We start from the raw sequence: 11452 nt of genomic DNA, 5'->3' as shown, positions 1-11452 counted from the left end.
GGAGAAGAAGACACCCCTTATATAGTCGAAGAACAAATCCAACCGTTATCCACCAACTTAGCCTGCGAAGCACGGTACTACCGCGCCGGGGACGCGGTACTACCGCAAGGGCACATGGTACTACCACAAGGCACTGCGGTAGTACCGCCCATGCAGCAGAATCTAAACTAGCCCTGAAGCGAAGGGGCAGAGGGCGGTAGAACCGCTGGCGGTACTACCGCAAGGCAGGGATAGACTAGATTTGGGAAGGCACGGACATATAAAAATACATCCGTGGCAACTTCCGATGAGTTGGGATCTATGCAAAAATCCGACACGGTAGTACTGCAAGCCAGGGGCGGTACTATCGCGCGGGGCGCGGATGTAAAAAATTACATCCGCCCCTACTGCCGCGCATGCTGCTGAGCCTGACCAGACCGCACGGTACTACCGCGTAGGGCGCGGACGTAAAAAATTACATCCGCCCCTACTACCGCAAAAGCAGCAGCGCCTGGCCTGAGGCCACAGTACTACCGCTCCAAGGGTGCGGTACTACCGTGGGCACTTGCGGTACTACCGCGCCAGAGGCCGGTACTACCGCAAGGGCCTGCTGTACTACCGCTCCGAGGAGCAGTACTACCTCATGCCCCAGTTCAGCAACACGACATTTTGCATAGACAAGAAAAGATGGAGGACGCTCCAAAGAGCCAAAGGAAAGATGGTGCAAAAGGAGTAGATGTGTACCTGATGATTCCACCCAAACCTTTCCAAAGCGGACCCCCTCTTAACAGTACGACTTTCCTATGACTCAAATCCACCGAAAAGAAACATAGAGAAACACCGTCTTCAATAGTCTTCGAGGGGCACCAAATCATCTTGTGCCTAGTCATGATATGTCTGAAATACTCAATGCACTCCATGCCCGATCACACGTGACGCACGCGCCCGGTGCCCGGGCCACCCCATATCCGCCCTAGATTTGGGCTGAATATGAGGGTGCCGGTCAGCCCGGACGTTTGAGGTCGGTTCGAGGCGCCCGTCTGGTTCGTTTATTTTTGACCGGTCAGTGACCGGGCCGTCCGCCCCGGGCGTTCGAGGGGTTTGAGGTGCCCGGCTGTAGATGCCTTTAGTTCATTAATTGCTCCTAATTATCACGTGACTTATGTGGTAAGCAACCTCAAAACATACAAAAATAAAGCTCCCAATTTAATGATTCTTTTTAAATACGGAATAATGTTTACACGGACGGCACAAAGGCAGAAACTAAAACCACACAAGCGCCGCGGGGCTCCAGTCCCCCGCTACATTTACATCCAGACCCTCGAAGAAATAAAATAACCCCGTCGCAGAACAACCCTCTCCGTCGGCTTCCCTCCACATAACCTATCCGAAGTCGCAACTCGCAAACGCTACCAATTTCCCTCGCTTCCCTCGTTTTCTCTCCTCGCGCTTTTCCCCCTTAACCCCTCGCACCGCCCCGCTCCCCGCCGCCGACCCCGCCGGAACCCTACCCAAGGAGCCCGCATCGGGGCGATCGCCGGAGATCCGACCAGGACCAGGCTCTCCACGTGCCTGGCCGGTGATCGCCGGACTCGGTGGTGCTGCGGCCCTCCTGTCGGAGACCATGTCGGGAGGCGGCCGGCCGCAGGCCGCGCAGCAGATCGTGCAATCGGTGCAGAAGTGCGTTCCGCTGGCCCCGGAGCGTCCGCCCTTCGCCGTCCCCGCCGAATACCACCGGTTCCCCTTGCCGCCGTCCTCCTCCGCCCCGGCAGCAGCATCCCGGGGCAGCGCTGGCGGCGATGTCGAGGAGGGGATCATCATCAGGACGCCCGTGAGTTGCCTCTTTGAGCCTACCCATGAACTTTACTGTACCATGTGCTTGTTTCTTGGAGGGATCTTCGTACGGATTTGGTGAGGTTTTGTGCAGTTCGAGTTGTCATTTAGCGGAACATCGAACATGTTATACAATTTATTATCGGCATGTTGATTTCGGTAGAATCGTCCGCAGCTTATTACCATTCACTGAATAATTTGGGGAAACATTGATGCTAAGCTTCCATCGCATTGGATAGTCTATCGATTTATCTTGTATCGATTGCAAATTGGAGTAATCTTTTTCTAGAATACAAAGTGGAGTAATCTGTGTATGTAGTTCGCCGAGGAGATTTGGGGTTTGGGGGCGATAGGTAATGTTTGGATGGCAAATGCTACATTCAGGTTGTTTTCCTTAATCCTTCCCAGCTGCTTGAGAGTTGCTTCTTGTCGGCTTGGGAGGGTACTAGAGTAGCATTTTTTTAGGAATACCAATAAAGTAGCATTTGATACTTTGTAGAATCGGTTTAGATGTAAATTCGCTGTCGCCTCACTTTGTTGCAACTATGATTGGCAATTCTCAGTTCTGGTGCTTCTGTCATGTTTCTTTTTCTGTGAATAGCCATGTTATTGCTAATTTAGTTATTATTACTGCAATTCTCATGCCTGAGGTGTATGTATCTGCAACACAGAAATTGCTGCTCATGTAGTAATTTGCTTTGCACTTTGTTAGAGATATCTGTTTTCTTTGGATCACTGTGCTTGTTCCAGGTTAACGAGACAATGTTGCAGAAAAAACATGTTTGTGTGTTTATGATGGTTACTTCCCCAGAGTATAAAAAGATTTCATGATCTTTGTTATCTTGGAAAGTGTACACGACTTTTCACATTGAAGCTCCACAAATATAGTTGTGTTTTTTAGAGAGATTCTGAGTTTTCTGGTGAAGGAAATTGAAATTTGGGATTATTGGTAGCCATGATAGGATCACTGTTTGTGTTGTCATAGGTTCAATGCAGCTATAGCCTATACCTGACACTGGTGCTATCTGCACTAGGTTTTCTTATATCTTTGTATTGTGATCATGCGGATTGCTGTCCATTTTCATTGTTCATGTGTTGATTATACAGCATATAAACAAAATATTATCTGCCTACTAGACCCAGGAGGCATGTTGACTTACTCATGATACACTTACTGCATACTTGAGAATTTGAGATCTATTATTTGCATATGCCACTTAAGGCAATTTCTAATGTAAGATCACTGAATGATGCATTTTCTCCTTTTGCAGCTAAAAAGAAAAGCTCCATGTGGAGAAAGTGATGCCATTGAGTCAACTGAATGGATGATAACCAGCCCTGGGTTTACTGAAGGAGTTAGCAGTCCACATATGACCCCTGTCTCTGGAAAAGCTGCTAGGACATACAAATCAAAGGCTAAAGGCAGCAAAGATGGACTGCAGACCCCTATATCAAATGCTGGCACGTAGAAACCTCTTGTTCTGTACTACTGATTACATCAACATAGTTTTTTTTTTCACAACTTATACTTTTATATCTGAATGTGTTTTTTCTCACTAATATTTGAATGCATGCACCTTTGTGTTTTGAAGGTTCACCTGGTACTCCACTCACTCCTGGTTCTTCCCGCGCTGAACATTCATTAGGTATGTCTCGTCTCATACGATCTCTAGTTTTTCTCACCTTACTGCTGGGATTCAGCTTATGGTGCATTTATATCTGGTTATATCGTCATGCTTGATATTAGCTTTTACTTTTTTTTTCCGGGAATACCCAGCAGGAGTGCTGCCTATTCATTAAGTAGAAGAGAATTGCCTGGTTAGATATTAGCTTTTCTGACAGCTCTCTGTGTAATGTTTGTTCAGGGGAATTGACTAAAAAGTTCATCAGTTTGCTCAAGCAGGCTGAAGATGGCATTTTAGATTTGAATAATGTTGCAGAGATATTAGTGGTATAAATTTCTTCTCTTCTCATTAAAGCTAACATATATCTTGGTCCCTATTGATACAAGATTACCGATGGTTTCTAACAACAGGTTAAAAAAAGACGCATATACGACATTACAAATGTCCTTGAAGGAATTGGGCTGTTAGAAAAGAAGCTTAAGAACAGAATCCGTTGGAGGTAACCATTGTCTTCCTTCTAACTATTTATGCCTGTATTTATGGTGTGAAATGCTAAGCTCGCAACGCTGCAGGGGTTTGGATGACTCAGGAGCTAACTTAGACAATGAAATTTCAGTTTTGGAGGTATGTATTGCTGTAATTTTCTAGTTCTTGCAACCTTGAAATTGTCAGTTTTGATAATTTCTTCTGAAGATAGAAACAGAAAACATTTTAATCTAAGCAGCCTTTTGTGTAACCTTGTCGCAGACAGAACTTGAAAATCTTAAACTCCAAGAAAAAGCATTGGATAATCGTATAAGGTTGGTAGCTACTGGAGGTTGCAAAATTATTGACTGTAATTTGTCTGGTACCTAAAATAAATAGCTACATGATCTGAAAATAATTATACTTGCAGTGAAATGCATGAAAAGGTGAGGGAGTTAACTGAAGAGGAGAACAATCAGAGGTAAACTATATTCCTTCCATGTTTGGCTTTTGTACTTAAATTAATAGCATGCCAGTTTCTAATCATGTACTAATCTTTTTCTGGTATTCCTGCCTTTAGGTGGCTATACCTTACCGAGGATGACATCAAGGGATTGCCCTGCTTTCAGGTCTGTCTGTTTTACTGAGAAATGCAATATTATTCATTTCCAAAGGTCACTTTATTGCTAATTGTTCAGAGTTAGCTTAACAGACCAGCTATAATAATCTGTATGGAGATAATTTTGTTGCGATCTCATATGGTCTTTGTCGTTCTGCAGAATGAAACACTAATCGCGATAAAAGCACCTCATGGCACTACACTGGAAGTACCAGATCCTGATGAGGTAATGAAACAGTAAAAGTGATGAGTTCTCCATCTACTTCGTCTATTGTTTAATAATTATTACTAACTATTTTGCGACCTCTGTGAATCTGTTCCTTAATCAGGCTGGTGATTATATCCAAAGGAGATACACAATCGTAATAAGGAGTACAATGGGTTCCATCGATCTTTACCTGGTTAGGTAATGTGTCAGTCTTCTCTTTAAGGCTTATGCATTAAACGGTAGATTGTCTGATTAGCATTCTTATTATATTTTTAGTAAATTTGAGGAAAACATGGAAGAGCTGGTTGGTGTCGCAACGCCTCCAAGGCACGCAAATGTGGCAGAACCTGCCTCCACAGACGGATTCATAGCAACAGAAGCTGGACAAAGCAGCAGATCAAAGGACAAGTTGCCGAATATTCAGCATATCCACAGAACTCCAGATCTAAATGCTCAAGACTTTGGGGGGATGGCAAAGATAACTCCAGAATTTCATGTACGTTCCTTATAAAAAAATGTTGATGCAAGTCGATATGAACTTTACGTTCTGTATAAATAAACTATTATGGAAGGTAAAAAAACAATCATATCATTGAACTGAAAAGTACACCGGACTCTGATTTTTTTTCACTTCATAATTTTTTTGTCCATGACATCTGTGAACATCAACTCACATTAGTTGCCTATATATATATATATATTCTTGGACTCTTGATCTTTGTACTATCCAATCACCTTTCTGGTAGCAATAACAGTAATCTATTTTTAGCTTTTTATTGTTTATTATCTTGTATTGATATGATATCCAGACTCTCAAAGACCCAGGGCTCATGCTTCTACACACTTTTGCAGGTTGATGCTGACTACTACCTTCTCACTGACGGTGATGCCAGCAGCATTACAGATATGTGGAGAACAGCACGTATCCTTTAAGGAATGAATTCACTGTGATCTTGTTTAAAAAGGCACAACCTGACCTCAACTTTGAAGTACTTGACTAATGAACAGCAGAAGTGCAGTGGGATCAGTTCTTAGCTGAAGAGGCAACCGCCCCTCGCACACCCCAGCAACAGCCAGCAGTTGTCGGTAAATCTACAGCTGTAGGCCCAACCTGTGGATAGACAACAAGATGATGATTAGGACATTCTGGAACAACAGAGTTCGTTTCTTGGGGATGGTAAATGTTCTTCCTGGGACTCTTTGGAGACTGGTGATTTCTACCAAATTTTGCGTCCTTTCTGGCAGTGATCTGGCGATATGTGTTCAGTAACTTATTGCTTTGACGTCCCTCAATGGTTTCACCTCCTTCTTCCAGTTAGCGTATGTACATTGAGTCGCTAGTATTTTGTGTCATCAGTCTGCCGCTTGAGCTTACCAGGTGATTTTCTCCAACTGGATTCCCCTGATAAGGTCAGTTTGGGCGCCTGGTTCTTCCTCTGCAAAACATGTAAATATTCTGGCAGACGTGTACAAAGTACAATGGCTGACTTATACCATTATACTAGGACATATGTCGAGCAAATTGTGCAAATTCCATGCAGAAGAGTTTACAGGTCATTTCCCAAGCATTGAAGGTTTCTGGACTCATCATTCGTTGTTATTACTAGCTAAAAATCGATATATTCCCAGTTACTAGTACTAGTTTGTCTCTGATACATTGGGATTACTATCCTGTTTTACAAGAGCAGCAAACATACAAAACAAGTAGGCAAAATCGTACTTTAGCCAGATTTCATTTACACTAGCAGAACATCTAAAACAGCAAGTGCACTTGGATCGAAGTGCCTACACTTGACTGCTGCATCAGTCTAGTCAGTCGCCTCCCTTGGTGATCTTCCCTATCCAGTTGGCCACCACCGGCGTGAGCGCCACAGTCGGCGGGAACCTTATCGGCGACGCGGCCTTATGCGCGGCGTAGGCCAGCGCGAATGTCCCCACCTTCCCTCCGGTCTCGTCCGTGGCGATCCCAATCTGCAGCATTTATATTACAACAAAGCACAACCCCCGTCTGTGATTAAGAAGTTTGTGACCAGCTCGAAGTAGCTCTGACCTTGCCGAGCAGCTGCTGGACGTCGACGCCGGCGTTGATGAGGAGGTAGCAGGCGGTGAAGGAGATGAGCGAGAGCGTGATCGAGGTGGCCAGGTACGCGCCGCCGTACTTGCCCAGGAGCTCCTTGGCCTGCTCCGTTCTCGACTTCTTCGGCTTCCCCTCCTCCCCTTCCTCGCCTCCCTCCTCCTCCTTCGAGCTAAATATCTGAAGCAAGCAAACACGTCAGGCGTCACACGATTCATTTCACGTGCGCTTGGAAATTTCACTTCATGTATACGTAGTATACGAGAAGGCTGCGGTGGTGCACGTGCTTACCTTCCAGAGGCCGACCTCGAGGCCGTACTTCTCGGTGATCTCCTCGGCCGTCTTGGCGTCCTCCTCCTTGGTTTCCGGCACGGCGGAGAGCGCCCGGCGCGGCTGCCGGAGAGGCCGAGCGGCGAGGAAGCCGGGCGGGAGCTGCCGCTTGGGCTGCAGTAACTGGAGGTTGCGGTGGAGGTACCTGGCCGTGGCCGTGGGAGCGGCGTGGTTGGCAAGGGGGAGAGCTGGCGCGGCCATGGATGGAGCACGGACGATTGGATGGAGTGGAACCAGCAGAGGCTGCAGAGCGAAGACCGCCGAAGGAGGGGGTGGGGACGCGGGGGCAGGAAGAGATAGGAACCGGGGACGCCAGGTGGTACAATGTTACTGGGTGTTTTATGCGATGGACGGCTGAGATCGATGCGGGCTTGGGCTGATGTGCTGATGCAAACGTGAGGTGGAGGCAGGTGACAAGTAGCCATCGCTGTGCTATTGAGTATGTACGGAGTGCGTGTAGGCGCAGGGCCAATAGCTCATTGCTTTTACACTTTTGTTACTAGTAACTCCCTCCGTTTAGATACATTCATTTTTAGCCATTTATCCGTCAATTAATTTTGGACAGAGGAAATATATATGATACTAGTACAATATCATCCGTTTTTTTTGCGGGCAGTACAATATCGTCCGTTATCCAATTTGTCGAACGATTTCATACACAGGAGCAATCCTCGACCAGCGTGACAGTGTTTCAGCTTCTACCTTTGCTAGCGGATACCCGCACGTTACCATCGGGATTATTGGCGTTTGTATACAGACATAATCTATGGTCTTTTCTGGCTACACGATAAGTGTTCGATTCTGTTTTCACGCAATCAACAATCAGAAAATGCTGCCATTTTCAGAGTTGGGCGCAACGGCGTCGTTCTTTGCATCCTCGATTCACGGCACAAACAAAGCCCACTGAAGCACGGGGATCATTTTCTCCATACAATGTACAGTAAATTTTTTTAACACTCCATACAATGTGCTGGTGTCTGCATACGGAGACACGAACTTACTAGCCTTATTTAACCGCTTTGGTGCTGGTAAACCGTCGATCAGTCCTTCAGCTGCAGGCTGGGCATGGTGTAGTCTGCAAAAGAAAAATCACACGTGATTACTCACCCAACGCGTCGTCGACTGTTTCATAATCCAACGAATTCCTAGGCCAAGAACCAAGCCAGCAATGAATGAAACAGCACGTAACGTACCGCCGCACTTGTAGCCGATGGGGCGGTCGGCCAGGTCGCAGCGCTTGGGGATGGTGATGGCCACCTCCGGCTTGACCCCGACCCGGCGCACGATCTTGGAGAGCAGCACCGCGCAGAGGCACGCGGGGCTCCTCTCCCCGATCTCCTTCACCGCTGCGCAGCAGCGGTCCGAAGGCTTGGAGTCCGGGTCCTTCCCCGCCGCCACGCACGGCACCAGCTTCAGGGCCTCCTGGTCCGGCGGGGTGGCGCCGCACTCGTCCTGCCCCCCCGCGAGCCGCGGCGCGGCGGCGAGGACGGCGGCGAGGACCAGCGCGGCCGCGGACACCGAGATCAGGGATCTCATTGTTGTGCTCGTGGTGGTTTACTCTCCCTTTGCTCGGCTCTTGTGTGCGCGCGCGCTGTCGTGGCTAAACGGCTGCTTAGCTTCTGCTTATATATACAGTGTCATGGATGAGCAGTGCTATGGGGACGATAAAGTTTGGACGACTTGTGCACGACGGTTAAATCCAGCCGAAGAATGTCGAGCACAGCCCAGCAGCGGCCGCTGGATCCCTCGATCGTGCAGTTATCGTCCAAACACTGTCGTGTGTGAAGCATTTTCGGTCATGGATTGCCGACCATGCAAGGAGCACGAACCTCGTGATGGACACAGCAGTCCCACTGCCAGATGCACCATCCGTCAGAATTATGCTCTACGTTAAGAAGCACAGGCATAGCACGCTCGAGGGAACAAGATACGTGTGTGGCGCCGTCCTTTTTTTCTTCTCACGATAAATGTGTGGCACAACTTCCTTCGTAGCGTGCTGCAATCTAGTACTGTACTTCCTTCGTTCTTAAATATAAATCTTTATAGAGATTCCACTATAAACTACATACGGATGTATATAGATGCATTTTAAGTATGAATTCATTCATTTTGTTCCGTATGTAGTTTATTTAGTGGAATCTCTACAAAAACTTACATTTAAAAACGGAGGGAATATCATACATGTACGGCGTTTGTGATGGCATGAAGGGTTGATACTACGGCTTGTGAACGCAGAACCATTAGTGATGGCAACCAATTAGAGTTCCCTTTTAGAAACGCCAACTACTCAAGTTGGTCCAGTTAAACGAGGGAAACCGCCCAAAAACCATACAAAACTCTCTCCATTCGCAAATATAAGTCTTTCTAAAGATTTTAACAAGTGACTACATACGAAGCAAAATGAGTGAATCTACATTCAAAATATGTCTACATACATCAATATGTTGCAGTCTATTTGAAATGTTTAAAAAGATTTATATTTAGGAACAGAGGAAGTACAACACATGGTGAACTAAAAATTCAGCAAAAAGCACACACAAACCCATTAGTTATTAATTAAGGCACACCGTTTGAACTAGACCCTGTAGTGTGCGTTTTTACGCCAAGTGACAACTACTCCCTCCGTTCCATAATATAAGAGCGTTTTTTACACTAGTGTCCAAAATGCTTTTATATTATGGGACAGAGGGAGTAGTTAGACTGAAAAAGCATATCACACATCAAATATATTGGACTGTACACAAGTTTGTATATTTTGTATACATATAGTGTCTATCATTGTTAATCGAGGTAATTACACGGGAGTGCTACAACTTCGCTGCATGGTCAGTTTTAATGCTAAAAGTTGCAAAATGCACATTTTGATTATCAAACTTAACTGGATGTGCAAATATGGTGCCTCCATGTGTCTGCGGCCGTATGTGGCGCTCACGTGGCACACCAGTGTAGTCGTGGCCTAATGTTAGTGGGTGGGATACGGGGAAGCATTAGTTGTCCCCCGCGCTATTGTTTTTGCAAAAAAAAGAAAACTAACGTTCTTTTAGTTGCGCAAAAAGCCCCTTCATGAAGTGGCGATCGTTTAATTTTTTTCACATAGGTACTCCAAATGAGCTACATCTTCACTCACACTCCGCACCGCTTCGTCTCCCCTTCATTGTTGTCATCCTCTCTCTCTCTCTCTCTCTCTCTCTCTCTCTCTCTCTTGTTCTAAGGTGGTGGCAGAGGTGGTGCGTCATGGTGACCAGCGTTGCAGGTGAGGGAAGACCCTCGCCGTCGACTGCCGGCGAATCAACACCATCATATGGCGAGTCATGCCCTGCCTCGCCCTGTCTCTGTTACGGTTAACTAGATGCATGATCATGCACTCAAGTCTTTGTTTTTCTTGCTCAATACATGTGTTGAGCAAAATATTTCTATGGAGTAATCCACCATGGTCTACAAGCAGTAGCAAGTTCTTGTGCTCTATTATTGCAGCTATCATTTGCAACATGTTGCATCACATATCATCTGCCACTTTCATAAAAGAAACCCTTACGATGGATCTGAAGTAAAGAAACCATCAAATTATCCTGCATGAACAAAATAGCACAAATTCAGGTAATAAATTCACATAACTGATAACACTAGTACACAAAAAAGCAGTTAAATGTACTATTGTTAGTGTCACAACAATTCAAAAATTCAATTAACCAACAGAATATACAATATAATTAAGCAAATTTAGCAATACATTTAACTAACTATTCCAATTAACTCCAGTAGTTACAATGTCATAAATATTCAGTTAATTAACTGTAGAAAAATTCAGTGCACACAATTTTCAGTTAACTTCAATACACATTTCACAAAAATTTAGGAACGAAACCATATAGAAATTCGGTTAACCAACATTACAAGATTTTCAGTTGTGGAACATTATGATTTTTGAAAAACACATGACCCACAAGATTACTAAAAAAATTGAGCACAAATGTTGCCAAATCCGTTGCCATCATGTTATTGACCAACGAATTTGCTCCACAAAATCGCCTCATTCAAGCCACCAAAAAAACCATAGCACAATTCAGGATGCAAGGGGCAATGCCGTCAAGAATTAATCCATACAAATATTTCGCTCAATACATGGATTAAACAAGTAAACCAAAGACTTGAGTCTCCGGTTAACCCTAACCGAAATAGGAGTGAGAGATGGACCAGAAAACTAAGAGGGAGCGAGTTGGGCATGACTCGCCGTACAAATGGTGTTGATTCGCCTGACAGTCGATGATGAGGGTCGTCCATCGCCTCCGACATACCGTCATGCACCACCCTCCACCACC

General features: G+C 45.6%; 3 protein-coding genes across 3 annotated transcripts; 1 reads left to right on the top strand and 2 right to left on the bottom strand.

Moving 5' to 3' along the window:
- The first annotated feature begins 1357 nt into the window (after positions 1-1357).
- On the top strand, positions 1358-6279 carry LOC123053255 (transcription factor E2FA). The gene is made up of 14 exons (XM_044476709.1): positions 1358-1810; positions 3084-3273; positions 3405-3458; positions 3678-3763; positions 3848-3936; positions 4010-4061; positions 4185-4237; positions 4333-4383; positions 4483-4531; positions 4682-4747; positions 4851-4927; positions 5006-5225; positions 5582-5651; positions 5738-6279. The coding sequence occupies exons 1-14, from the start codon at positions 1604-1606 to the stop codon at positions 5848-5850; spliced, it is 1377 nt and encodes a 458-aa protein (XP_044332644.1). The 5' UTR covers positions 1358-1603; the 3' UTR covers positions 5851-6279.
- A 50-nt stretch (positions 6280-6329) lies between these two features.
- LOC123053256 (uncharacterized) lies at positions 6330-7443 on the bottom strand. Its single transcript, XM_044476710.1, has 3 exons — positions 7095-7443; positions 6780-6983; positions 6330-6700 (listed from the first exon to the last, which is right to left on the bottom strand). The coding sequence occupies exons 1-3, from the start codon at positions 7332-7334 to the stop codon at positions 6542-6544; spliced, it is 603 nt and encodes a 200-aa protein (XP_044332645.1). The 5' UTR covers positions 7335-7443; the 3' UTR covers positions 6330-6541.
- Positions 7444-7983: 540 nt separating this feature from the next.
- LOC123053257 (non-specific lipid transfer protein GPI-anchored 1) lies at positions 7984-8766 on the bottom strand. The gene is made up of 2 exons (XM_044476712.1): positions 8327-8766; positions 7984-8208 (listed from the first exon to the last, which is right to left on the bottom strand). Exons 1-2 carry the CDS (start codon positions 8667-8669, stop codon positions 8174-8176), a joined length of 378 nt encoding a protein of 125 aa, XP_044332647.1. The 5' UTR covers positions 8670-8766; the 3' UTR covers positions 7984-8173.
- Between the last annotated feature and the right edge of the window lie 2686 nt (positions 8767-11452).

Source organism: Triticum aestivum, chromosome 2D (assembly GCF_018294505.1).
Source record: "Triticum aestivum cultivar Chinese Spring chromosome 2D, IWGSC CS RefSeq v2.1, whole genome shotgun sequence".
Lineage (NCBI taxonomy): Eukaryota > Viridiplantae > Streptophyta > Magnoliopsida > Poales > Poaceae > Triticum > Triticum aestivum.
The sequence above is the reverse complement of the archived record's forward strand: the minus strand, read 5'-3'. Positions and strand labels throughout refer to the sequence as shown.

Excerpts from the sequence above, each read along its gene's own strand:
- LOC123053255 (XM_044476709.1), top strand. The coding sequence starts at position 1,604 with ATGTCGGGAGGCGGCCGGCCGCAGGCCGCGCAGCAGATCGTGCAATCG. Across the intron at positions 3,764-3,847 it reads ATGTTGCAGAGATATTAGTG|GTTAAAAAAAGACGCATATA; the intron begins GTATAAATTTCT and ends TTCTAACAACAG. Across the intron at positions 5,652-5,737 it reads AGATATGTGGAGAACAGCAC|CAGAAGTGCAGTGGGATCAG; the intron begins GTATCCTTTAAG and ends ACTAATGAACAG.
- LOC123053256 (XM_044476710.1), bottom strand. The coding sequence starts at position 7,334 with ATGGCCGCGCCAGCTCTCCCCCTTGCCAACCACGCCGCTCCCACGGCC. Across the intron at positions 6,984-7,094 it reads TCGAGGTCGGCCTCTGGAAG|ATATTTAGCTCGAAGGAGGA; the intron begins GTAAGCACGTGC and ends TGCTTGCTTCAG. Across the intron at positions 6,701-6,779 it reads TCCAGCAGCTGCTCGGCAAG|ATTGGGATCGCCACGGACGA; the intron begins GTCAGAGCTACT and ends TAAATGCTGCAG.
- LOC123053257 (XM_044476712.1), bottom strand. The coding sequence starts at position 8,669 with ATGAGATCCCTGATCTCGGTGTCCGCGGCCGCGCTGGTCCTCGCCGCC. Across the intron at positions 8,209-8,326 it reads CATCGGCTACAAGTGCGGCG|ACTACACCATGCCCAGCCTG; the intron begins GTACGTTACGTG and ends TTTCTTTTGCAG.